This window comes from Perca fluviatilis, chromosome 20, assembly GCF_010015445.1.
Source record: "Perca fluviatilis chromosome 20, GENO_Pfluv_1.0, whole genome shotgun sequence".
NCBI classification, from domain to species: domain Eukaryota; kingdom Metazoa; phylum Chordata; class Actinopteri; order Perciformes; family Percidae; genus Perca; species Perca fluviatilis.
Genome location: NC_053131.1, coordinates 12,020,078 through 12,046,635, shown reverse-complemented (window position 1 = coordinate 12,046,635; position 26,558 = coordinate 12,020,078). Strand labels below are relative to the sequence as shown.

General features: G+C 41.2%; 1 protein-coding gene across 1 annotated transcript in view; it reads left to right on the top strand.

Moving 5' to 3' along the window:
• Positions 1-873: 873 nt before the first annotated feature.
• LOC120548829 (DNA (cytosine-5)-methyltransferase 3A-like) overlaps positions 874-26,558 on the top strand; it is a 42,703-nt gene continuing 17,018 nt past the window's right edge. Inside the window, 6 exon segments of the mRNA XM_039785332.1 lie at positions 874-1,007; positions 2,212-2,391; positions 5,957-6,064; positions 11,431-11,782; positions 19,006-19,052; positions 20,429-20,569. Coding sequence (XP_039641266.1) covers positions 2,314-2,391; positions 5,957-6,064; positions 11,431-11,782; positions 19,006-19,052; positions 20,429-20,569 — 726 coding nt within the window. The 5' untranslated portion in view covers positions 874-1,007; positions 2,212-2,313.

Genomic DNA, 26,558 nt, shown 5'->3' with positions numbered 1-26,558 from the left:
AGTCATCTACTGGGGATTTACCGGCGGGTAACAGGGACCTCCGAGTACTTCCACCATTCATCTGCATGTACAGCAGTAAAGAAAATCTGCAAACTTTCCCTTATATTTCCCTAGGCAGTAGCCACCTAGCTTGACTGGCAGAACACTGAACAAGATTGAAAATTTTTAGGTGACCAAATGTTCCAATTAACTTTGATGAGTGAAAACACACAGTGAGAGGGTCTAAGTTTAAGACAAAAACACCCCAAAACAAGTTCAGGTCTATTTTAATGTACACAGTGCCATGGACAAGGATTGCTAAGCCTCTGTCCTGATTGACAGGTCAGCATGTAGCCACGCCCTAAAGCACCCCTTGCTTTATTGTCAATTTAAAAATGAATAGGACCATCATTTTACAAAATGCTGTATTGAAGAAGACTTAAAACTAGCGATTTAGGCCATTAACCCATTAGGAAAATGTTTATTAAGGTAATAAATCAAGTGAGTAGTAGGATTTTCCATAGACTTCTATAGAAACTGACTTCTTTTTGCAACCAGTGGAATCACCCTCTGCTGGCTAAACTTTTCAGGCCCGCAAACATTTTTTTTTTTACAGTCTATGCTTTGGACCTTTGTTTTATCATGCATTTACTGTCTGTATCACTTTTGTCATATGTCAAATAAATATGACATTGGCCCCAAAAATTAAGAAAAAATAATAAATAAATACAGTTTTTTATGGCATTTCAGCAGTGCCACTGGGTTTCTGAGAGGAAGTTATCAATAAGAAATCTAGATGTGTGTATTAGGGGGGTCAACACCACCTTTGCCCCCTCTGCACACTATAGTAGAGGCAGTCTTTAGGACCCTGTGGCAGCCAACAGACAGTCTGCAGGCCCCTGCAGTGAGAGCGGTACAACTGCAAGAGAGCTGGCCGGCTGGGGAGGTGGAGGACGGGGAGAGAAGAGGAAGGAGGCTCCGGGAGCAAGCGAGACAAAAAGGGTCAGGCCTGGGACTGGGAAAATCGGGTAACGAACACACAGCGATTCACGCATTTAAATCCGTTTAACCCGGCACTACTAACCGCGCAGGAAGGGTAACCTTTACTGTATGTGAACAAAAACGTGAAAGCCCCGAGAGCGGAAGGCGCTCGATGGAAATGGGGGAAATAGCGATTTAGGGTTTGCTTTTTGCAGATGTGCTGATTGGACATCGCGATGTGCACTTGAACTTGACCGAATTTAGGCTACAGCACAGAACCGGGACCGTGGCTCCTGAAAACATTGGCCTCATTAAAAAAATATAACGGGGATTTATAATTGAGTGGCCGTGGCCTGTAAAAGAGCCACAATCCCGTGGGTCATATTGCAGACTTCCCCTGCTGTAAAGACGTCTAAAACTTTGCAATTTTAACGCATAGGCACATTGAATGATACATGTAAGTCAGCCGATCGCAGTAATGTAAAACGTACGACCTGGTTGTGGCTTCATGTGCGTGGAAATGCGGTGACATTAAACGCCTGTGTGGCCCAACAATAAATTATTTTTTTAAGATAACACGTTCTGGTTGTTGCCTGCAATTATTTTTTAGATGCGAAGATTTCCAACAGTCTATTAGACCTTTTAAATTAATCAGAACAGGCTGTCATTAATCTTGACTTAGAGGAAATGAAAGACATCCTATATAGGCTAGATATTAAGGGTTATGATTTTTTTTTTGGTAGGTACATTTCCACGAGTGCAACAGTGTAACTCAGTGCGCATGGCTGACTGCTAGATTAACTTTAACCCAGACACTTAAGGTGAAATGAAATATTAATAATAATTAAAAAAAAGATAATCATCCTGGATTTGTTTAGCAGCGTTATTGAGGTTATTTGGCGCACAGTAGCAGTATAACCATGTAATGTCAACAACTGTACACCCATACATGCATGTGGTGTTACACAAAAAAAGTGGTCTATAGGCCCTATAGGCGATAGTAGCTATACAGTATCCATAGAAGCCTGTGAGGTTCCTAAACATGACGTGCACTCAACAAAGGAAAGCTGATGCTCAAAAAGAGCTTCGTTATGACAGAAAGATAAATTTAACCAAACCGATTTAAGTAAATATGCACAAAAGGTGTCACTGCAGCATGAAACTCTGCTTACCGGCATCACAACACTAATGCTAAGCTAAAGTGTATCTAATGAACAAGTTGATTGTCACTTTTCTTTCTTTATCTTCCAGGAGAGCGGAAAGAAGAAGGATCATCTCTTTTTTTGTACCTTTGAGTTTATTTTCACCTCATCTACATCGCCCCCGTTATTAGATATCACCCATAGACTCTCGATGATGCCGTCCAACACTGTCACCAACACCACTGCATTTAAAGGCTCAGGCTACACTGATTCACCTGGAAACAGAATGGTAAGAAACACGTGTGAAATATAAAAGTGTGCCTCAGGAATCTCACTTCAGGTATTTATGAGACTCCTCTGAAGCTTGGTATGTTGCTGAATGACTCGGGATTTCTCAACTTTATAGCCAGTGGGTTCAAAGAGTTCATTCAGTCATGTTTTGGCTATTTGAATCCCTTGAGCTAAGCTGTTGATTAATTTGAGTCTCCATCACTTCAAAATGCATTTTTTTTTGAAAGCCCTCAAACTCACCAGATTTAAAAAGGAGATTAGTCACTCCTGGGCATAAGCACCAATGATGTATTACAGTGTGCCTTTTAGTATTTAGTATATATATAATATGGATGGATTTAGCCCTGAAATAAGAGCAATGAGGTTTGTACAGTCACTTCAGGTCAAAGCCCATTAAAACCGTTCCCAATTTTTTGAATGAATAAAATAATCAATCTGTCAAGCCTTACTGATCTCTGCAATCTTACGACTTACTGAAGTTGCATCAATTCCTCCTGTTTATTAAAGAATAAACAGTACTTTAATTTAGAATCTAACAGCATGTGGAGTGCCATGTCACCTTTCATGATGCAGACAGACTCATTATTACAGTCTGTGCGTAACTGCAGCATCACTGATGCTCACACAGAGGCAGCGATAGCAGCATCACTGAGGTGGCTGTGGCGAGATGCAGCTGAATTATGTGACATTCACTGTTGTAATGGTGGTTGGTGACGTGGGCGTTGGCTGGTGTAGGTTGAGCTGGAGCTGGAATGGCTCTCCAGCTTTTTTACTAGGGGGGATCTGTCCTCTTCCTCTACTTTCCCATTACACAGTACTGCCCTTAGTCTTGTTGCCTGGCAACAGACGTTGCCTTAAATAACCGGCTACCCAGATGGAAATAGTGCAGAGAATATTGACAATGTAGGGTTCACTCGAGGCAACAACAAATCATATTTCAGGCTTTTCTGTTTTTGTTTTTTTTGTACAGAAAATATGAGGGTGAAGTGTGTGTGAAAATGGCGTGTTATTTCCATTCAGTGTGCCTAAGCATTTGGGCTGGGAATTGGATGAACGGCGTGGTGTATGTAGGCTGTTCCTGCAGAGATAGCCAGGCACCACTGAATTGTGTCATCCATATAAGTGGTTCCCAAATGAGCCTGCACACCAGGCTGCACTCAAAACGTGCTATTATCTATGCAAATTCTGTAAGGAAAAGACCGAAGCACCAGGCTCTCTATTAGTAATCACACAATAAACCCGGCACCGTCTGCAAAACACATTCTCTCACAAAAGCATCAATAACTACATTTAAAATAACCTTTCTAAAGATTCGGTGGTAACCTCAGTATCTTTATGCAAAGATTCATTGATGAATAAGATTTCAGCGATATTCATCAATTATAACCCTGTGCCCATTAATCACAGCATCAGTTACTCTGATCACATCTATCTCTTTATGCAAATCCGCTTATCTGGGACACTAATGGTTGATGGATTTATCCCAACACTCTCAGGACGTAACATGGCCTGACCTTTGAAATTTCTGCCTATGTTTATTAACCTCCTCTATCTTTTAAATGATTTAAAAGGGTAGGTCTGTAAGCTCTGCAGCTTCAGTCCAGTGTTTTAAGAATGTTTTTTTATGGTATTTTTGCCTTCAGTGGACAGAGAAAGGAAGGTGATGGGATGTCACAAGAATCAGAATGATGTTTATTACCAAGTAAGTTTCACATACAAGGAATTTGCCTTTGTGTTTGGTGCATACAATAAACACATTAAGAGGCAATACAAAAATAAAAGCAAAGTACTACAACAGTCAAGAACATAAATATAGACAGAAAAACGTACAATAAAAATATGAAAAAGATATTAAAATACTATAACCAAACATGTAAAGTATAACTGTTGAGAGTTGGAAAGCTGCACAGTATTGTGCAGGACTTGCAAAAATATTTATCAGGGGATGTGCACAGGTTCACAGAAAGGTCCCTGGCTGGTGTTACAATGTATACTTTGACCCGTCAGATTGTGTGATCAGGAATTTTGGTTGTGTGTTTACCATGTCAAAATATTTTTATTGCTCTTACCAAAAGAAGTGACTCTAGTTAGTTAGTTAGTTGTGTTATTTATTGTGTTGTGCACATACAAGTGATCAACCTACATGGACCAAAATACTAATAATTACAATAATACTAATAATGTACTGTTGCAGTTGTAAAAAAATAATTGTCAGACATTGTAGTTAGACATTGTATTTAGTATTTAGATATGTTTAGTTACACATTTTGATAGCAGTTACAGATGCTAACATCATAATATTTACATAGGGTGGTACATCTTAATAGCACAGATACATTATTTCAACCTGTCAATATTTGATCTTTTTTTTTTTTTATTGTTGACCCATTCGCGTCACAGAATCTGACGGATCACAGATCTCAGTGTGACACCGGAATCTCACATTTATCTGAGCAATTTACGGACTTCTCCTCCATGTTGGTTTAAAACATGAGGTTCAAATTCATTTTGACCTTAGAAACAGCAGCATTGGTTTTGTATTGTATTTAATTGCAATTTAGACTTGTTTGCAGATAGTTTAAGATAATGTTCTACAGCAGAAAGACGATACCTTCTTATTGGAGGAATTAAAGGTGTTGCACCTGTCCTTGAGCTCCCCTATTTTTTTTCTCTGTCATTAAGTCGTTACTGAATTAGCTTGCTGTATTTAACACTATCCATTATGCAAGGACAAAGTCAATTTACAGTAATCTTCTATCATGTTATCCCACAGTACCTAACATTAAAATAAAAGTACTTAATGACAAGTCAGCAGAGGAACTCGGTTGCAGGATGCCTTACAGTGTAGAGAACTTATTTATCTTTGAGGGAATCTCACATTCAATGAAGGAATTTAATAAGGACCCAGCCCTCCACCCCCCACTGTAGCTGTCAGAAATGGCCTTGCAATCTCATTTGCATTCAGACCTGGTGCTGGTGGTCCTATTCAGTCAATAATAAAACTCAAAGCATCTACATTAGGATCATCTTTTCTCTCATCAACCCCAGGGGTACTTGGTGGTGGCGCACATGGGGCTTTGTTCATGGGGGTAGACAGTTTTATTAATCAAAGGGAAATTGCAGCAGGGGAGGGTGGGGGCCGTTCGACGTCTTTGTAACGGTGTCAAGAGGGGGATTGTCTGTGGAAGGTCAGCGCTGTGTCTGTGGAGCTTTCACTTCAGTATGGTTCAAAGGAGCGTGCCATTCAATTTCTATCTGTCTCATTGTCCACTCAGCCAAAGACACTCAAGGACCCGCTGCAAGTCCCCTCCAAATTTTCAAGTGTTTCAGTGTGGTGCAGTTGTGTGTGTGTCCTGCAGATCTAGTGTAACAGCTGCTGCATCTTTGGTTGAGGTGAAACTGCCACTTAGTTCACTGTAAGCACAAATACAGGCTTTGATAACCTGGAAAGATGCTTATGTGCAACCAGGCCTGAAATGTAAATTCGACATTCCCACAGATAATGGCTGTGATTATTATAGTATTCTGAGTCTAAATCATGATGCGTTGCTTTTTGTTGACAGGGTGAAAGCACACTACTGGACATGGACCTGATGACAGAGGAGAAGTCGGCTAAAAGTAGTGCCTCTTGTAAAGTTGGCAAGCCTGGAAGAAAGCGCAAGCAGTTTCCAGTGAGTGGTGATCTGACATTTTACAACTACATCCATCCATGCATATTTGTTACAGTGATCAGTTTTCCAATATATTGGAATATATTGCTCATTGTCAAGATTAGATATCAGCTTGTTCCTGAGCACAGCAACATAAACTGAATAAACCTGCACTGCAATTTCTTTAGCCTGGGTCTTAGTAAAGGGTATTAGTGTCCCATGCTGGTCTAAATGGGTTAAGGCTGGGGCGTGCTTGATAAGAATTATTTCATATGTTTCATTCATGTCAAATGAAAGGCAAAGAATCACATATTTTCAGACAATTTTGACTGGAAAGCATTCATCGTGTCACATGCATAAATTAAACATGAAAGGTGACTGAAATAGATGAAAAAAGACAGCTTTAGAGAGAAGTTCAAACCTTAATTACCTCCACACAGCTGGCCAATCACTGCATGAAAAGAAACTGAATGTCGGATTGCAGAAAACATGGGAGAAAACATGGGAGGGTGTTTCAGAGGCCGTTTGACCAATCCGATACGCACTTTGGTTGGAGTAAAACTGCCCTCAGTATCCTTCAAAGTGCTTGTCAGATCAACCTTTCCGACAGGAATTGCAGAGTCTGCGTTTGTAACTTTTTAAAAGCGACATACGGATATTCACACCCACTTCATGCAGTGATAGGCTGGGTGTTTCGAGGTGAGTCAGTATGCATGGCTTGAATTTCTCTCTCAAGCTCTCCTTTTTTCATTCTTCTTCGAAACAAGTTTAGTGCCTTTCAGAAGAGACTGTCACAAAGTGTACATTTAGAACGATTATCGCGTCTCGCCCCTCTCTATGACAGCACAGTTTTCACCACCACCATCAAGTGAGGCTTTTTGGAACAACTATAAACATAAACATATGACATGTAGGGTTGGGTATCGTTTGGGTGTTTTCCGATACCGGTGCTAAAACGATACTTTTAAAACGGTGCCAGTGCCTAAACCGATAATTTTAAAAAGATTTAAAAAAAAAAATGTATTTATGGAATCCCACGCAACTTCTTCACACACCACTATTGGCCAGGCGTCCATGCTTCCCAAGGTAACGTAACCTGATTTGTTCAGGTCTTATCCCCTGACCAATCGACTATCCTAACCTTAACCACTCAAGGTAAATGCCTAACTCCAACCAATCGAACTGCTTCTTAGGACGGGACTTTCCTAGAAGTTACACAGGATCCATAATAACGCTTCACTACTCCAACACCATTTGTATTCGGTCTGTGATGTCTTTTGCAGTCAAAGGGATATTTCACCGCTGGAAAGATGAATATATCTTTAAATTGGGTCACTTATGTAGTAGAAATTTTTAGAATTTGGTGCCTTCTAGGCCGAGAAAAGCCAGAAAATGTGTTTTTGGCTCATGTGGATGAAAGACACCAAATCCCAGAATGCACTTGCTTCGCTTCACTACGAGGCCACCCCAAGCCACGCCTACCGCTTACAGAGAGGCAGTCAGCGGAGTCAAGTCTATTGTGTTTTATTGTCATTTCAACCATATACACGAAACAACATTTCACCGTGGCTCAAGTGGTGTTACACATTTAAAATATATAAAAACAACATTATATAAAAACGACATACAAAACTAACGCTACATTTAGTGCACACACAGTATAGGCTCCGTAAAGTTCAGCTAACACATGCTAGCATTAGCGCTTGGCGGGCTGTAAACACCAAGTATAAACACAGCCATTGAATTTGCATGGAATGTAGCTAGAAAGGTCTGCATTTAACAGTTACAAACTCCACCAGCAGTTAGCAGTTAGTTGGATACAAGCACCCCATTCCTGCACCAGTCCGTGTTAACACAGCCCACCTTTACAAGTTTTATCCGGCGACACAGCAGGGCTAGCAGGCCTGGTAGATGGATAGTCCGGTACACTGTTATTCAGCAATGTTTCCACAACAACAAAAACACAGCAGTCTCTGAACTCACGTTGGGAGTTTCGTTGAAGTTGGATGTAGTCCAGTTTGTTGTCTAATGAGCGGACACTTGCAAGCAGGATTGATTGAACGGGTGGCCGGATAGCGTTAGCTTTCCACCGAACCGCTGTCGAGGTCCCTTTCCCCGGCTAGCGCCATCGGGCGACACCAAAGGCTGAGGTGCTGGTCTCCGTAGCAGGCGAAGCTCACGTAGTGTGTGGAGTATTCCGTCTGTAATAAAGTGTCTTGCATATTCTCCGATCTATACCAATGTATCACGGTGGTACACATGTGCGGTAGTTTAAATGCACATAATTGTTGTAAAAGTTTTCTGCTAAAAAGACAGAGCTTGTTTAGCGGAGCTTCAAGATGGCTGACGCTCGTTTTGCTTCGGCAATGTTCAGATAAAGACGACCCTATGGGCGGGTTGAAAACATGTGGAAGTAGCTCCTACTACTGGCTGTAGTCCATTGCCTCTGGGCAGAAATGTCTCCGATGATGGAAAACAACGATTTTTGCATCATCAGAGGCTTTTTTCCAGACCCACAATACTCGTCTCAGGGGGACATGAGGGAGAGAAACACGGTCATTCGAAAATACTACCAGGTTTCTACTGACTCAATGCTAAATCAGTCAAGTATCCCTTTAAAAGCCCTGATTATAATGATAATGATTAATGACTCTTGGGCCAACATGTATCTGGGTATTTTTTCCCTTGAGAGGTTATCATTTGCATAAACCTGTGCTTTTAAAATCATGTTAATTAATTCTCACAGTGTGAGTCAACAAAACAGATATTGTATGGCAGGGAGGGACATGCAGGTTTGTGTCAGTGTGTAAACTTTAAAGCAGCTGAGTGGTACTACCAGTAGCTATACTCAGAATCAGGGTGGCTTAGCAATCGTTTTTACAGCTGTGGGGGATTGACCACATGTGTCAAACACTCCAGTCACATAGGTATTTCGTTGTTGTCGTTATTTTTGTCTGAATAAGTGAAAATGTACTTGCAGATCTGATATACTGGCTATAGGGCATTTGTTTTCAATTATTAAAATTAACAGGTAATGCTGGTAAATAGCTGTTTATGGTGTTATATCAATAGCCTCAAGCCCATTAAGTACACAGACATCAGGACAGGTTCAAGTAGGTCCTCATAGAAAATGTTGAATGACAATGACAACCAAAGTAAAGCATTTATTCATTCAACTCAGTTTACACGGTTTTATATTTTACATATTAACTGACCTTGCTGCTCTTTGCTATCGTGGATCCAGGCTGTAAGATTCAGGGCCTCCTGCTTGTCTGAAGGAGGTTAAAAAATGCTCAGCTGGTTACATGTTTTAAGCACTGAATCTGCACTCAATTCATAACATAATATTGAGACCTAATTCCCTGTGGGATCAATAAAGTAATGCAAAACCAAAACAATGACCTGAAAGAAGCCAAAATGGTCTGTAGAGTTGAGGGAACTTAATAGTTGGATGATAATTATCTGTGGAATTGTCAATACAAGTGATGTTTTCACATTATACATTTGTATAATATCATCATCAATATCATTTGATCTATTGTTAATATGGAAATATTGATTAGTGTAGCTTTAACGGCTTATTAAACATATTAGGCATTAAACCAATTAGGTGTAAGTTGTAATGCTGCAGCAGTAAGTTGGATTTGATAGCCAGTGTTTTATTTTGTCTGCCTGTCTGCCTGATTTACTGACTGTGACCTCTGACCTCTGGCAGGGGCCACATGTAGTTCACTGGGTCACTAATATGTTGCATAATTCTTTCAGCATCAGATGTGTGTATTGTGTGTGTGTGTGTGTGTGTGTGTGAGCATATTGCCTGAGTTTTTGCACGTGTTTGACTTTCTGTTTGTGTCTGTCTGCCTAAACTCACACGCGCCGCAACCTTTTTCCAGTTATGAATTAAGTGAGAATATTAATAATGCCTCAGCTGTTGATTTGTTGTTTTCATTCATCGTGTCAAACAGATTTACTGGAGCGCCGCAGTTTGAATGAGTGCAACTGTTTAACATTTACAGTTAATTTGTTCTCAGTTACTACAATGATGAAGTCATTTAGAGTTTTGTGGCTTGCCAGGAATGCTTAAAAACCAACATTGGCTCAATGTAGCTCTGTTTTACAATACGGTACAACTTTATTTTTTGTAGGTTTATTTTGCATCTCTGTACTGCATAATTTGCGTTGCATTCATTACACACGTTTTAATGTATTTGGGTCACATCAAAGCTAGTCTATTCAATCTGCAATAATGAGATTACATTTGACCTCTTAGCTTCTAGGACAGGATCTTGTGTTTGTTAAATACCGTCTGCTGAAAGACACATGCCTCCTGAGGCGTTGCTATTGTCTGCCTTAAATGCGAACTGCTGTACCTACATCTACAGTAGATGAAAGCTTCAGCGCTGCTCTCATCAGTGTTGACAGTCTGATCTCACAAGACCTGCTCCACTTTCTGCTCTCAGTAACCCAGTAATGGGATTGTCTGAGAAAGTAATTTTATGGCTATTTTTAGGCAAGAGCAGAGACACTATCACATTTCCTCAAATGTGTGTAGTTGAAACAAATCTTTTCTTGATCTTCTAAGGTCTGCTTTTTTTAGGTACGGTGTAAAAACTGAATGCCTGCCACTGTAACTCAAACTGCAGTTTAAGATAGGTCAGCTCTCTTTGAATTCACTCCTCTGCATAGAATGAAATAGTTTAACTGGGCGTTCCAAACTGGACGGAGTGAAAAACTTTGTTGTCAAACAGCCAACATTCTTGACATATTTCCATGCTGCTGTAATCATGAATGCACTACTAGAGGAAGCGCAAAAGTGTACCTGATGAACTTTAATGTAATCCCTTCCTCTCTTGCAAGTTAATGGCTGTACAGCAGATTTACTGGCACAACTCTGAAGTTTACAACTGTAGTTTTACAGAGCTAAATGGGAAATGCCATACTTCACTGAGTAATAAGTGTAGAAGTTGAGCCACATGTTTGATTCTGTCAAGATAGAGCAGAGGAGGCTTCAGGGATGAAATTAAGCGTATCTAATATGAAATTGATGAACACTTCCATTCTCATTTTTTGTCAAATAGCCCATTTAGCCAACAGAGACTAAATAGTGTTTATCTTCAGTCTAATAATGCCAGCTGTTTTATTGTTGCTAGCTGTGGTGACCTTTTCTCAAGCCTGCTGGATGATTTGCTGTATTTCCTGAAAGCCTTTGTTTATTGCGCTGCCAGCTACAGTATATCCAGTGATATGTCATAACTGCTGACAGGATCAACACTGTTGTACACCTTCAGAACATCAAACTGTAACATACTGCTACAGCAATAACAACCTGCAAAGCTAATAGATTGCCAGGATGTTAACATTTCAACCGCCTCTTCCCCTGCCTGCAGGTCGATAGCTGTGGCTCTCTCAAAGCCAGTGTGGGCGTGGGCAACATCTACACTGGGGTGGGTAGGCCGTCCATGGCCCAGGTCCACAATGGTGACGTGGGCGGGCACAGAGACAGGACGTCTGACGCCTGCTTCCCAAAACAGGAGAAGAGGGAAGTGGAGAACGGGATCCCCAGAGATCCTTCCTCTTGCCGGGCAGAGGACAGCTCCCAGGGTCAGAGCCTGAGCCCGTCCCCAGAGAACGGATTCCTGCCTAGCCGGGAAGACCAGGACTCGGAGAAAGACAAGGACGACAGCCTGACAACGCCGCACAAGAAACGAGGGAGGCGGAAACTGGAGCGCCCAACGAAATGTGAGTTTTTGGCTCCTGCTTGTTCGGCTCGGCTATCTTTTGATCTGCTCTCTGTGGATCCAGCAGGGAAAGTCATGTGCCTAGTGTGACTAGAACAAGATGTTGAGTAATGAACTGTAAATGGATGTTGGACTGAGTGGGTCTGTGCAGCTCAAGACAGTGAGCATGGCCCTGCCACCGCCAGGATTAGTAACACTGAGGCTAAAAGAGTTGCATTCATGCACAACCAATTGATATTTTAATGTGCAGCGTGCACCATATGACCAAAATACGATTTATGATGAAGAAACAGGCAGCTGCACTGAAAAAGAGAGAAAAATGCTAAATAAACTACCTTTGAAATACTGCAGCAAAAAAGGAAGGTGGACCCCCCCCAAAACCTCTAATTGTGGAAACATTGTTTCAGCTACTAAAAGTCCATCACAATGTGTCATTTGAATAGAACAAAATACAAATTAATTGCGTACACACACACACACACACACACACACACACAAATTATTTATTTATGTGTAGTGCTGAAACAACCAGCTGATTAATTGATTACCGTTTTCACTATTTTCTTATATTTTATAGACCAAACGATTAATCACGACAATAAAACGGCAGATTAATCAATTATAAAAACACTTATTTAATGCCTATATATATATGATCTTTGTAACGAAGATAACAGGAATGAAAGCATGACTAGTTTACTACCCAAAAAGATAATTATAAAAAAGACATTACTTGACTTTCGTAAAATAATGTTAAATGCAAAATGTACACATTTTTTTATCATAAGGAATCATTTTACTGTAAATTGAGTTTTGGTCCTACAGAACTGAATCTGCCTCAGTGCAGCAGCAGACAACCGTAGCATATAAAGATAAAATAAATCAGGGGGGCATTGTTTGGAAAAAGTGGTGCTGACAGGTAGTTTTTAGTCCAAGATGGAGATTACCAATATCAATTAGCCGCCCCCCTCACTTTCTGCTTTTTAGTCCCATCTCTCTCTCTCTCTCTCTCTCTCTCTCTCTCTCTCTCTCTGAGCCACGTGTCTCTCTTGCTCCTCTCTCGGCCTCAGAGACACCGGCTATGACCTTGATGAGGAGTGCAGTCAATAAAGCCAGGGGCGGAGTCACTCGTCTCCTGGCAACAAGCCTCTGTTGGGAGCTGGCAGGTCTCTGTTGTGGCCGCCTCACCCGTCGGGGGCTCTGCCAGGTGGATGGCGTTGTGCCCGGAACTCTTTACAAACTGAGTCTGCACTCTGTATTCACCTGGCTGATCTGTCCATCTAGGATCTGTTACTCCCCTTTGAAGCAGAAATCTGGGATGACTCTGTTAGCTTGGTGTAAATGACTCAAAACTGGTTTTCCGAACCAGGTCTGCAACTCTGCTCCCTAATCTGTGTTTGGGTCCAATGCTGCTCAGCTTTAGTATGATACAGTGGTCAACACAGAGGGCATGACAACAATCTAAATGTGCATTCAAAGTCTGCTTTATATGATCTGCATAAAGATCATGCTTTTAATAAGATGAGTTTGCTAATAGCTTAGTTAATAAGAGGGGACAGATCACAAACAGTGTTAAAGGGGCACTTCATCACACTACCACCTGAGGATTTTTCTATTAGAGGGAGCATTGGTCGGCCTGTGAAAACTTCTACAAAGTCTGAGAGGGTCAAGTCCGAGAGGGTCTAATGCAAATATGCTATTGAGTTGCATTATGGGAAGTGTTAAAGTTTTGGAGTATGTAGTATCTCTCCCTCTGTTTTTAAAATTTTGACCATAGGTTTAACATTAAATCGCTGGTAAGATTCACACCTATAGTTCATTTGCTCTGGTCCGAATCAGTTGATGAGTTTGTAAACTTGGAGCATTTTCTCTCTTGGTTCGGTTTTGCTTCAAAACGGAGAAAAATCCAAGCGTACCAAAATGCATCACTACAAGTGCTTATTGATCAGATGTGTCTGGAGCAAGAAAGTAAATACAGGAATAAGGTCCTCTGTTCAGTTCTAGGACATATTTCATTACATATAAGAGGCTCATTTTATTTAAATACTTTTTCAAACATTGTTCCGTGAGCGGCATTACTACGTCTGTTTGACTTCGCTCTGCTCTGCCGGCGTCTGTCTCCAACTTTAGCCGCGCTGGTTTGACCACGGAAATGTGAGTGAAGGCGAGCTTGACAGGATCCATTTAGCTCAGACTTGTGGAGTGCATATAGTTGGGGTGGTTCGAGGTAGGATCCCATTCTCATTACAAATGAACCACTCCAGAGTTAGTTTGAAAGCGTACCGAGACAGACCACCTCATCAGACCAACCCGAGCGTGATTGCTGGATTCACACCTGTCCAAATGAACGCTAGTGCGATTCAACCAAACTAAATGAGGCAGATGTGAAAGCCCCCTTCGTTAGTAATGGGGTCCAGAACTTCACTATAAACATAAATTGCACTACTTTTAATCACAAAGAAACTTTAACATACTATAGAGTATGGCGACCTGGCCAAGAAAAGCATAAGCGTGCAGGACAACATACAGTTTCACGTTCAATACAATACACGAATACAGAATACAAAAGGCTACATAAAGTGCAGATAAAGTAGGCATTACAAAGCCGGTGCAAAGTGAGGTGTAAGTAAGACGATGGATATGCGAAAGTGATATGGTAATAACACAATATACATTAATAGACAGTTTATAACACTGCTAAGATGTAGTTAGTGCAAATTAGGATCTAGTTAGTGGTGTTGAATCAGTTATAACGCAATATACATGAATAGGCAGTCTATGTAAATGCTGAGCTGTCACCCAGTTTGTTACAATATGCTGTTTTAAAGTGTCAGAACTTTTGTTGAGATGCAGGAAGTGTCTTTTAATTTTTAACAGAAGCAGCAAACAGCAGAAAGAGGGAACGAAATTGTCAGCAGTTTCAGCCACAACACCAAAGAAAAGGTCTGCGCGGGGTCCGCAGGTCCCTCAAGATCTGCAGTAGTGACATGTATTCATTTTTTCTTTCAAGGCTGCGGGCAGGCAGTGGCAGTCATGTTGCAACGTGTGAACATAGTGCAGGCTGGATAGTTCGTTGCTTGCAAACTGCGCACACACATTTGACAGTTTGTGAGTACTAATTGATGCCTATGACACATTGAAAAAACATTTTGAAACTAAGGGATTTCTTTCAAACAGGGCATCAAAAAGTAAAAGGCAGACTGTACACATTACAGATTAGTGAGCAGGCTTGGGTACAAAGGATTTTGGAAGCAGGTGACTGTGGATCAAAAAGCAGCAGGAGGGAGTATGTGCAATCTCTAAAACACAGACTTTTAATTCAGATTACGTCATTGAGAAGTACTGCCCAGAGTTTAATTGCAAAAAACACCACACACTGTTGGACCTGCATGATGTCTTGATTTACCTTAAATGCACTAAACAGTTACATTATACATGCCGGGAGACATTAATCCTGTTACTTGACAAGTTTGAATAGAGGGAGCGTTGATATATTCATCATAAGGAGGAAAGTCCTTGGTGGGGGGCAGTGTGGTGGATCGATAGTCCACTAAACAGGGTTTCTGTTATCCATCTGAAGGGCACAGGAAGGATTTGAGCTCCGGCTGGAGTGGAACTGAGCTCTAGCAATACGAGAGCTGGATCCCGCTCAAACTGGCAAGGTATACTCTCTGTGGGCAACATTAGCCAGCTCCCCTCACAAACCCAATGACCTTGGCAGTGTGCACCGCCTCACCGATTTGTTATATAGTCACTTATTCCCGATGAGGACCAGGAGACCAGGAGAGGGGTGGAAAAAAAGAGCAAGGGGGAGGGAGGAGCAGAAGACTCAGCTACACATGGAACCAACTTGAAGAGGCTGCTAAGAGAGCGGACTATTGTTTGGACAGGTCTGTAGGGTACTTCACTGACAAGCCCGTGTTGGCTGTGCAGACAACATGCCATTAAAAGTTGTCCTTAGCCTCTCAGGGCTCAAGTGTTATGATAGTGTTTGGGCTTCGACTCAGCCGATAATCATGTTTAGTCAGGCTGTGCCATCATGCTAATTTAAGGCACAACTGCTTAAATGATGTGTATATACTCTGCTGGTGTCACATTACCAGAGTCTGGGCACTTTTAGAAATGCTCGCTGACATTGAAATTTAACATTGTAAAAGTAATACCAGAGGTGTTGCTTTGAGCTTCTGTGATGAAGCTGATTTTGGCCTCCGCAGCGCCGCGTGTTATATATACAAGCGAACATGCTCGCCGGGAAGTTCTCATGGTGTTCTGATACTGTCAAGATAAACCTCGTTAGAGCGTATTGTGATGCTTTTTACACCACCCTCTTGCGGGTCAAGTTTAAAAAGGCAAGCTTCAATAAGCTACAGGTTGCTTATAATGATTGTTTGCGCATACTACTCAGAAAACCAAGGTGGTGTAGTGCAAGTGAATTGTTTTGTCAAGCTGGAGTCAATACATTATCTGCTTTACTGAGGAATCTAATAATATCTAAATCTAATTCTTCTTGGAACTCTGTTATTTTACAACTGATTGACCCTAGGTTCGGTGCTCATGGGAATACTGGCTGTTTTTTTTTTTATTTGTGTCTGTTCTTTTGTATCTGTCCTTCTTAATTGTGTTGTATGTTTGTTTTTTTGTTTTTCTAAATGGACCTTGAGTCTAATAATAAAAAGCTATCTATCTCAGAAATAATGGAGCAATACCAAATTTATAACGTCTTGAGCGAACAGTATGAGCAGCTGACACGACAGCGAGTGAAGGAGAGGGCGAGCCCTGATGAGAGAGAGATAAGGATGTGTTGTCACACAGATGAAAAGCGATGTATGATCATAATAGGTTACGGATTTGGAGATTATCATCCCTTAAATCATATATAAGTCTGTAAATTGTGTGCACGGTTAAAATAGCAGGCTAGTAAATGCGTTGTTAGTTGTTTCCTATAGGTAGTTACTTCCTTTATTTGGGTCGGATTGTATTCTCACCTAAAGTAAACCGAACTCTAGTGCACTTAGAAGCAACCGAGACGGATCAGTTAAGATCAATTTGCGAAATTAATCAATCTATTTTGATAATCGATTAGTCGGTTTGAGTAATTTTTTAAGACAAAAGTACAAATTTTTTGATTCCAGCTTCTTAAATGTGAATATTTTCTAGTTTCTTCTCTCCTCTGTGACAGTAAACTGAATATCTTTTAGTTGTGGACAAAACAAAACATTTGAGGACGTCATCTTGGGCTTTTGGGAAACACTGATCCACATTTTTCACAATTTTCTGACATTTTAGAGACCAAACAAGTAATCGATTAATCGAGAAAAAAATCAACAGATTAATCGACTATGAAAATAATCGTTAGTTGCAGCCCTACAGACCAGAGTTCGGTTGTATGGTCCGCACCAAAGTCAGAATGAGCTTTCACACCACCCCAAACAAACCGGACTATCTGACAAAACGCTCCAGGTTTCGGTTAAAACAGACCAAACTGCTCAGGTGTGAAAGCAACTTTGGTGTTTCAGTTGGATGGTATCCATGCTCCCTGGCTAACCCCTCACTGCTCTGCTAAACACAGGAAAACATTGCTGTTACAGAATGAATAACATGGCCTTGTTGTTGTGGACCTCCGCATCTTAAATCATGACCAAGTTAATAGGAAATCCCAACTGGAGCTTTTATTGTGTTCAAGACATTTTTATTAGACTGCGGTTTCAGAGCACCTTTCACCAAATATTTTCTGTGCTATTTTTGATGATCTTTACCCTGCTGCTGCTGCACCTCTCGCTTCTGGTTTTGCAACTTCCTCTGTATAGCCTATATGGACATTTTCTTTCCTGTGGAAAATATTAAGTCTTTCTATGAAACTGCTGATAGTATTCAAGAGTTCTGAATCCTTACAATACATCAGCATTGGAAGAAGTATTTAGTCCTTTACCTAATTAAAAGTAGAAATACTTAAATTCAAAAATATTCCATTACAAGTAAAAGTACTTACCATTAGAGCGGAATCGATTAGGGACCGCACCGTATATACTACTAGATTATTATTATTTACATGAATGGAACATTTAAACACTGTAACTGGTAGTGGTGAAGCTAATTTTAACTACTTTTTTATGCTGTTGGGTAGTTAAACCTATAACATTACATATTTTCTACAGACTAAATGGACCTTAAGGTGAGATTGTCTTATTGGCAAATTGTGTAGGCTCTACCACCATTTTTATGGAGACATTCAGCTTCTACATCTCTACACCATCCAGTTGTACTTAACTTAACTGCAGCAAGAATAGATAAGATAAAAAGTTATGTATCCCGAGGAAAATTGCTGTGCAGCAGTTGCAATACAAAGCTGGATGTCTAAGCTGTCCTATCAAATAAAGGCCTAAAAATGCCACCAAAAAAAATCGTAAAAATAAATAAAATGTCTAACATAGCAATCATAATAAGGTGCAAATCCAAAATAGATACAATATATACAATGCCAAAATCAGGTTAACAGTATGAATCATAAGAATGTGAACAGGTTAGGGGTCATAAAGATGGGGAGGGATCACTGTAGTTGGGTTTTCATATATCTACAGTATTTACAGTGTCAGATCTGAAGTATAGGTAGTGTAAGACTGTATGGTTAACACAGAATGTCCATGATTATGCCCATGATATTGGACTTAATGTCCCATTATTGCACTAGAGACTCTTGTTTTGTCATGTTGAGGCTTTGGAGATTGGCAGGGAGATTATACAGTATACGGCCCCAGAGTCACAGTCAAGTGAAGCAGCACATTGTTGCCTTTACGGCTCTGTGTCAGCGGTGTGAGAGGGACCATGCTAATAGCAACCAGCTGTGTGTCTCATGAAGGGGGGATATAAGGTCAGAAGTGTGACATTTGCCAAAGTAAACCTGGCCTGTTGCATCAACCCCACACATGGCACCTGAGCGCACAAGCTCCTAGACGATTTTAAACTCTGAGTACGCATAAGGAGTTTTCCCGAGCCAGTATCTCTCGGCAGTTTTATTAATTTGACTTTAATTTGATCAAACACGTAGTTAATGGGAAGATGTGGAGGGCAAGCCTAACAATTTCGGTTAATAAATGTGTCATGCGGGTTCTTGATGAATGCAAGGCCACTTCAGTTTAACGCAGACACAAGGATAACCAATGTGGTCAATTTCCACTCTGCTATGAATGATTTAGGCCATCCATTGTGTCGCTGTCTTCTCTCTAGATGTGGAGCAAAAGGAGGAGGACGGGCGTGATGCAGTCAAGACCGAGGTAAGATTTCTGCTCTGTTCAGTCTTTTTTTTCTCTGGCTGGTGTAACCCTCAATGTGTCTTTCACACAGCTTCCTTTTTAGAGGTAAATTACCTTTCCTGTCACACTCTGTGAATCCTCTGCTTGCCAGCATGATAGATGGCCGTGGTGCAGCTTGAACAGAAACAAACGTGCTTTTCTTGACATGAGAAAGGACAGTTCTTGTAGCAGAAATACTAAATATAACTGGATTCTCCACCTGATGTTATCATACTGGTATGTTATAAATACATCAACCTATCCAGCAATTTTGGTCTTTTGTCTTATGACTTACTCTTGATTTTGGGACAGGTTGTATGCTTGATGAGAGGAGGTTTACGTGTCATCTTGCATGACTATAGCTGGGCAGGAATTGTTCGACATTTTGGGAAATACATTGATTTGTTGTTTTTTTTGCCAAGAGTTAGATGACAAGAGTTAGCTTAGCTTAGCATAAAGACTGGAAACAGGGGGGAAAAAGCTAGCCTGGCTTTGTCCAAAGATAGTCCGGTACATTTGTTCCCTTTAATGAAACAGTTCGACATTTTTTGCGAAATACAGTATTTGCTTTCTTGCCGAGAGTTAGATGAGAAGATTGATGCCACTCTCATTTGGTGTCCTCTAAATATGAAGTTGGAGCCTGTTGGCTTAGCTTAACATAAAGACTGGAAACAGGAGTTCAGCTGGCTCTGTCTGACAAAGACCAAGTCAATGTGTGTGTGTGTGTGTGTGTGTGTACATATATTGCTTGTTTAATCTGTACAAAAGCCAAAGTGTAAAAACAATTCTTCTCATGTTACTCTCAGCAAGAAATGTATTATTACAAGCGTATTCCTAAAAACTTTTTGCCACCTAATCTCCCAAAAATATTTGACAGAAGATTGCACTGGAAGTAGACTGTATCTGCACCATTGCTAGAATTGAAGCCTTGCATAGTCACCTATCTTTAAGGTCCAGAACAACTGAGTAGTTCTCTTGCGTCTGGACTTGTGAAAGAAATGGTACCTAGTGGTGTATTGATTTGAAATATCAAATACACTTGGGAGCTTGTTGTATCAGTTGGTATTGGTGACCTTGAGACTGTTGCCAGGGAGTTGTGCTTCGACACTGTGGCATCACTTCTTGCTGCCTGACCAATCACAAGCTGATGGCACCATACAGCACATCAACATGTGAGTCATCATCTGTTTAGGAACTCCTTCACCTCAACCGCAATTTACTCACTTGTTAAGTCTGTCTCACAGGCTCTAGTGACTAATTGGATGCACAGATTTACTACAAATCTGGATGCTTCCTTATGAGAGAAATAGAAAGACTCAAAAACAGGTAGCTAACTTTTTTTTTAACACCTTAAACAGGGAGGTCGAGGCAGGAGGGGAGTTGGTTGGGAGATCAGCCTTCGTCAGAGGCCCATGCCCAGAATAACCTTCCAGGCTGGTGACCCTTATTACATTAGCAAGCGGACCAGAGAGGAGTGGCTGGCCAAGTGGAAGATGGAGGTGAGTACCCCAGCTCTGTCCCAGCCACAGTAGATTACAGGGTCAGGCGTGTACTAAAGCTGCCAGGGCCAAAGATAGGGCTTGTGGTGCATGAACAGCCAAGTGTATTTGATGGGTCATTTGATATCTCATGAAGGTACCATTTATTTCAATGGATTTCCAGGGCCTTTGTCTCAGTTAGCTCCTGCATTTCCTGACTTTGTTCTTGTCTATTGTATTAGCAGAGGAAAATGCCTTGATGTGATTCATAGCTCCCGGATGAAAATGTTGCAGTAAATTTAGATTTGCACCATTCGGACTGCTTTTTTCCCCCCAATTTCATTGGGAATATTTCTTTGATGGAAAATAGCTCCAATTAAACTTTCCACATACTGTAAATGTAGAGCAATGTAGAACAATACAAAGTTAATTCTCAAACTTGGAAACAGTAGTTGACAAAACAATTTCACCACAACTTTTATTTAGTAGCTATTTTTGGGAGGTTTCAGTTGTATCACATGATCATCCTCAAGATTTAGAACAGCTACTATAAATGGACCTTTTGATAAGATTTTTTTGTCAACTTTCCAAGATCAATAACATGAGAAGTCCTTTAGGTATTCAGAGAAATTGAAATTTGAACATTTACAACTCTGTGACAACTGAGCAAACTTTATCTACTCAGGAAGATCTTGTGATTCGATGGAAAGCTACTGAATTTTGGACATTGTCGATTACATTGTCAACAAACTGGTATATTTTACTACATTCAGAATGATCACACAGCACAGTGGTAACTTATCCAAGCTCTGAATTCCTTTTGGACTGTTAATAGAAGCTCCTAATGCAGCATGAAGGTAAATCTTATAAATATGAAGTTTCCCACATTGCTCATTACTTAAGTCATGTTAAATACAACTCCTGTAAGTAATGTGATGTAGTGCAACTTCATCTGTTACATAATGAGGAGTCTTCATAGTGTCAACATGGGGTCTTCCATTTCTTCTGCCTCCCTGCCCCCTCTCTGCTCTACTCTGGAGAGGGCTCAGAGAGCGGCCATAAAAATGTCTCCAGGGAGGAAATATTGCCAAATTAGCAGGACATGCTGGGGTCCTACAAGTGAAATGTCGTAAAATATGAGGCAAGTAGGCAGTTCACGTTTACCAAACAGGAGGATTTTCTTGAACAAGGAGCTCTACAAGGCTGACATTTAAAATGGATTTGCAAGATGCAAATTCTGAGTATGCCTGTTTTTTCCCCTTTTTTCATCTGGCGTATTGCTAGCTTTGATCTAATTTGCACAATTTGTTTTGGCAGCAAAGCCCTTTCCTGAGGAGTTATATGATGCATAGCATTTAGTTTTAGTTCTGCTCTTGACACAGAGCTTTGCTGTTGCATGTTTCTGCAGCAGGGAGGACACGGTGGCTGAAAGGGTTACTGCCGTCTTGCACTTTCTCCAGAATCGCTCTTTTTTTCCTTGTGCCTTGTGTTACAGTGGACTTCTCCCGTCTCTCCCTCTCCGTTTCCCTCCCCCATTCTTCTCCTGACCCCTCCCCCAGCTATGGAAATGAACTCTGTGCTATGGATATGAGGGTGAAGATGAGGTTTGCAGCAAATTTCCAGCCCTGCTTGCAAGACAGCCTCTTGGCTCTCTGCCAACATTTTGCAAGTCCTCTCTAGCCAACCAGAATTCCTGTCGGCAATCACCTGACCCTGAATTCCCAGACAAAGAAATGTTCATGCTTTCTTTTTTTAAGCGATCTCTTCTACCCTGAGAGTGGGGGTGAAAAAAACTCAAGCCCCACACTGGATTATGAGGGTTGCGCGCTGGTGTGTATGGGTATGTGCACTGCATTGTTTGTTTGATAACATGAAGGAATAGCGTGCATGTCTGATTAGCCTGCTTACAGCGAGGGGAATATGCTGACTTCAGGTATTTCCACGAGAGTTGTCGTGGACCATCTGCTCTGCACGGCTTAAAGGGAAACCGTCTCTTTAAAAAAGGAAGAGTGAGCAGGCTTTAGCCGTGTTTGGGAAAAAGTTGCTTGCGTGAAAAAAAAGTTTTTCCCGTGGGGTGAATATGTGCTGAAACTATTTCCGGTTTCATTGCAGCACCTAGAAATGTCAGAGTAGCATCATTTTCTTTTAGGTCAGATATATTTACCATAAAAATATTGCTGCTTTGTGAGAGCCACCATGATTTCACCTTACATAACATTTAGGTGGGAAAAAGGTGAAATTGTTGTGTAGGCCGGAAATCCCTTTCCTTCCTTTCATTGTGTACTTTGTTCTGTTTGACTCAGGTCAACGATTTACTATAGGAAGAGTTACACGATAACTTGAAAATATTTAAAAGGGCTTTGGAGGAAGCCAATCAGCATCCTCAGGGGGCTTTTTTTTTTTAACAACTCCACTTGTGGATTCATGGGGAATTCTGTTTATGTATTCATGGCTGACTCTGTAATATTCCTAATTATCTCTTAAAAGGACGCAATACAATGAGAACCAGATGGCCTATTTGGGTGTGACCCCCCCAAGGCCACTCGTGAAATACACAGCCTTTGTAGGGATCTGTGCTAAAATCAGGCTAATGAATGCAGTGGCCACATCGCTGCACAACAGAACCTGCCACTTGTGCATTTTCAGACAGTATTTCCACTGTAAATGCAGCCTTTTTTCAAGGTTTTAGGATCAGCTTTTGCAGCGTTCTTGGTCTGATGCATCTTTAGCTACACCTGTCGTGAATTAAGGACGTTTGTATTATTTGTTCGCAGTCCTGACAAGCAGATAAGCTTAGGTCTTTGCACTGAAGACATATGTCACTGTATAATCCATCAAACAATTACACAAAACAGTCCCCGCTGTGTCTCTCCTGCCTGTTGCACATGAGAGACTACTGCATTCAAAGGTCAAACTCTTTTGTGTTGCTTCAAAGGCTGGCTGTCACGTTGTGTGAGGAAATAATGTTCAGTGACAGTTTATTTCATCTAACTTTTACCTTTAATCAGAGTTTGCAGATTTCTTGTTTGTTTTGATTCCATGGCACCTTTGACATCTTTTTTCCCCCTCTAATGTCTAATTAGTTTGACGCTTGTTGTCTTCATCTCTGTATTACATGAGTTTTCAGTGCTTAAGCAAAATGGTGTTTCATCTAAACAACTGCACTTTTGACTCTTTGAGACGAAGACATGTTCCTCGTAATGTTAACAGCCTTATACTAGGGAGTTGTTGTCTTATAAATAACTGAAACTGTGCTGTAAACGTGACCTTTTTGTTAACAAGTATAGCCCAGAATGGACACTTAAGTATCATCTGCACACCCGAGAGACCAATATTTCTTCTCTTTTTTTCTGCCTCCAAGTGCACTCCGTCACCCCTTGAGCCCCCAGGGCAGTGTGCAAAATACAGGGGGCTCGGCTCCCCTTAATAAGACATGGGCTCCCCTGAAAACATGATTTGTGAAATTTGGGGGGGGGGGTCTCTAAAAATATTGACAATGTGTCATTTTGATGTGCAATTTCAGTTTTGTGTAATGTCATCATCGTGGATTATTATGTGTAAAATTGCAAAAATATTCATTCATGCATGACGGCGATTTAAACCTAATTCCCTTCAATGAAGATAACTATACATGCTATTCTTGTCATGAGCATCAAGGCGTGGCGGCGCTGCGCTGCAAATTCAACTCATGTTTAGTACATGTTAACTCAAAGATTCGTAGAAAAAATATAAACGTTTGAGGCCATTAATCGGCGTGCAAAGTCCTTGAAATCCATTCTGTAGTTAGCATCATATAGCCATGGTATAAAGAAAACAAGGCAGTTTAATTCATTTTGGTTTTACTAAGAAATTGTGTAGCGATGACGTTAATGGCACGACCGATTCACCTGCTGCAAGCCCTGTTGGCACATCTCCCGCCGGGGTGATAACGCAAGAAGAAGCTGAAAAAGTAATGTCCTCTCTGGCTGAAGATGGTGGTGGTAACAGCTCTTCAGAGGCCGGTCACCAGCCTAACTCCTCTCGCTCCTCTCTCCTGTTAAACTGGAAGAGCCGATATACATGGCTGTTTGTTAAGGATAGAAGCTTGGGGTGCATCGCTTAGGCCTAATTGAACGGAGGAATTAAGGTATTCTTCGGTAGCCTGAGTAACTTTAACGGTCATGTGAAATCTCAAAGACAGCCTGATGCTTTGTTTATAGACTATTTGTTGAAAAAAGGGCTCCCCCCAAATAGGGCTGGGTACCGAACATCGATACTTTTATGGCACCGAAAAAAATCTGTCCTCTCTGCATATTGTCGAATGCGGTCGCGGTGCTGTTGACGTTACACTTCTTCGTAGACATGCAGGCACAACAGTGGTTTCCCTGCCCTGAAGACTGACTGACAGGCTGAGCTTGCAAGGCAAGACACTTTTAATAATGTTACTCTGAGTGAGCAGTTTTACCAGAATTTTTTAATTTTTGGTAACTGTTTTGATTAACAATTAAGGTGGAAAATAAAAGCTTTGTGTTTAATGTATTTTTGTTGACGTTGAAATGGATTTTAAAACATATGGTATCGAAAAATGTATCGTTAGGAACCGGCATCGAGACTGAGGTATCGAAATTGGCACCGGATCGAAAGATTTCGAACGATACCCAGCCCTACCCCCAAAGGCCACATTATAGTTCGAACACTGCCCCAGGGTATCATCCTGTCGAGACCTCTAAGTCAGATTATCCCTTAGTGTGCACCCAACATGTCTCTACACCCTGCCAAAGTCCTGTAGAGCTTCTGCTTTCACTCTATCCATAACAAAATCCCTGATTACGTCAGCACAGTAACTTAGGTTTTCCATTGTGTTCATATAGTTTTTCCAAAGGGAAAAAGTGTAAATGTTTTTACTGTGAGGTTGTTTAAACACATTTGCTCTGCTGTGTTTATACATCTATAGTATGTCTGCTATCATATTTGGTATTTGTCTTCAGCGTGCCGTGACAGCGGATATAAGTGGTGGTATTTCTGTGCTGTCAGTGACAGGCAGGCGTGCGTAAATGATAAAGACTGCATTGTGTCTCTGCTACCTCCTTTCCTATTTTCCCCTTTAGACTCTGAGGGCCTGTCTTACTGGTGGAGCTGCACACACTGTGAGGCCCCAAAAGGGGGGCATTTACAACTGGGAAGAAGTCCAGAGACAAATATCTGGTTCTTATAGCCACTGTACTTTCATTCCTCCCCCCAACTGGCATTTCCAGTGTCACTTTCTCATTGGCTCTAAGGAGAAGGAACCCTGGAGACAGCCTGACCCTAAACACACCTAAATACGCTCAGTAACTTTAGCTCAGCCACTTTAGCTCAGCCACTTTATTGCCATTTACAGATCTCCTGGTATACCTCCGATTACTGGTCACCAGATATGAAGTAGCTTACTCTGGAGTAAATCCATAAAATCACGCTTTGAAGTTATTCTCTGTCAGCCCAGCAACAGCTCTCCTCAATTGCCAACATGATTACAGATTGTTTCTCCCCATACACATAGCGCATTTAGCAGTTAAATTGACATTTGTTAGTTTTTGCAGTTTACCATCTGGAACCACACATCCAAGCAGGCTGTCGAACACTAACTCCAATGTGCTTGCGCTGGAGCCAAGAAGCCTAACACATATGGCCAAGGGCTTTGAACCATCCATCCAGCGCTACAGTACAGATATTTATAAACCACAGCAGAGCCTCTTGATTGAAGAGCACATGTTTCTACTCTTCTGCGCCGAAACCCCTCCCCATGCAGTCTAAGCACCACCTACCCTTAAAGGCACTATTGTTTACGAGTCACACTGGGAGAGAGGACGGAGGATTGTGCTATACTCTCTCTCCTCTCTTGCCTTTTTTCTCCACTTCCCACACCCAGTCCACCTCTGGACATTTACAGTGTGTGAGACATGAGAATTTGAGAAAGACTTGGGGAAAGTAAGCACAGCTGTGCAGCACTGCTCTCACGTGGAGCCTATAGTATGACTAACACGTGTTTACA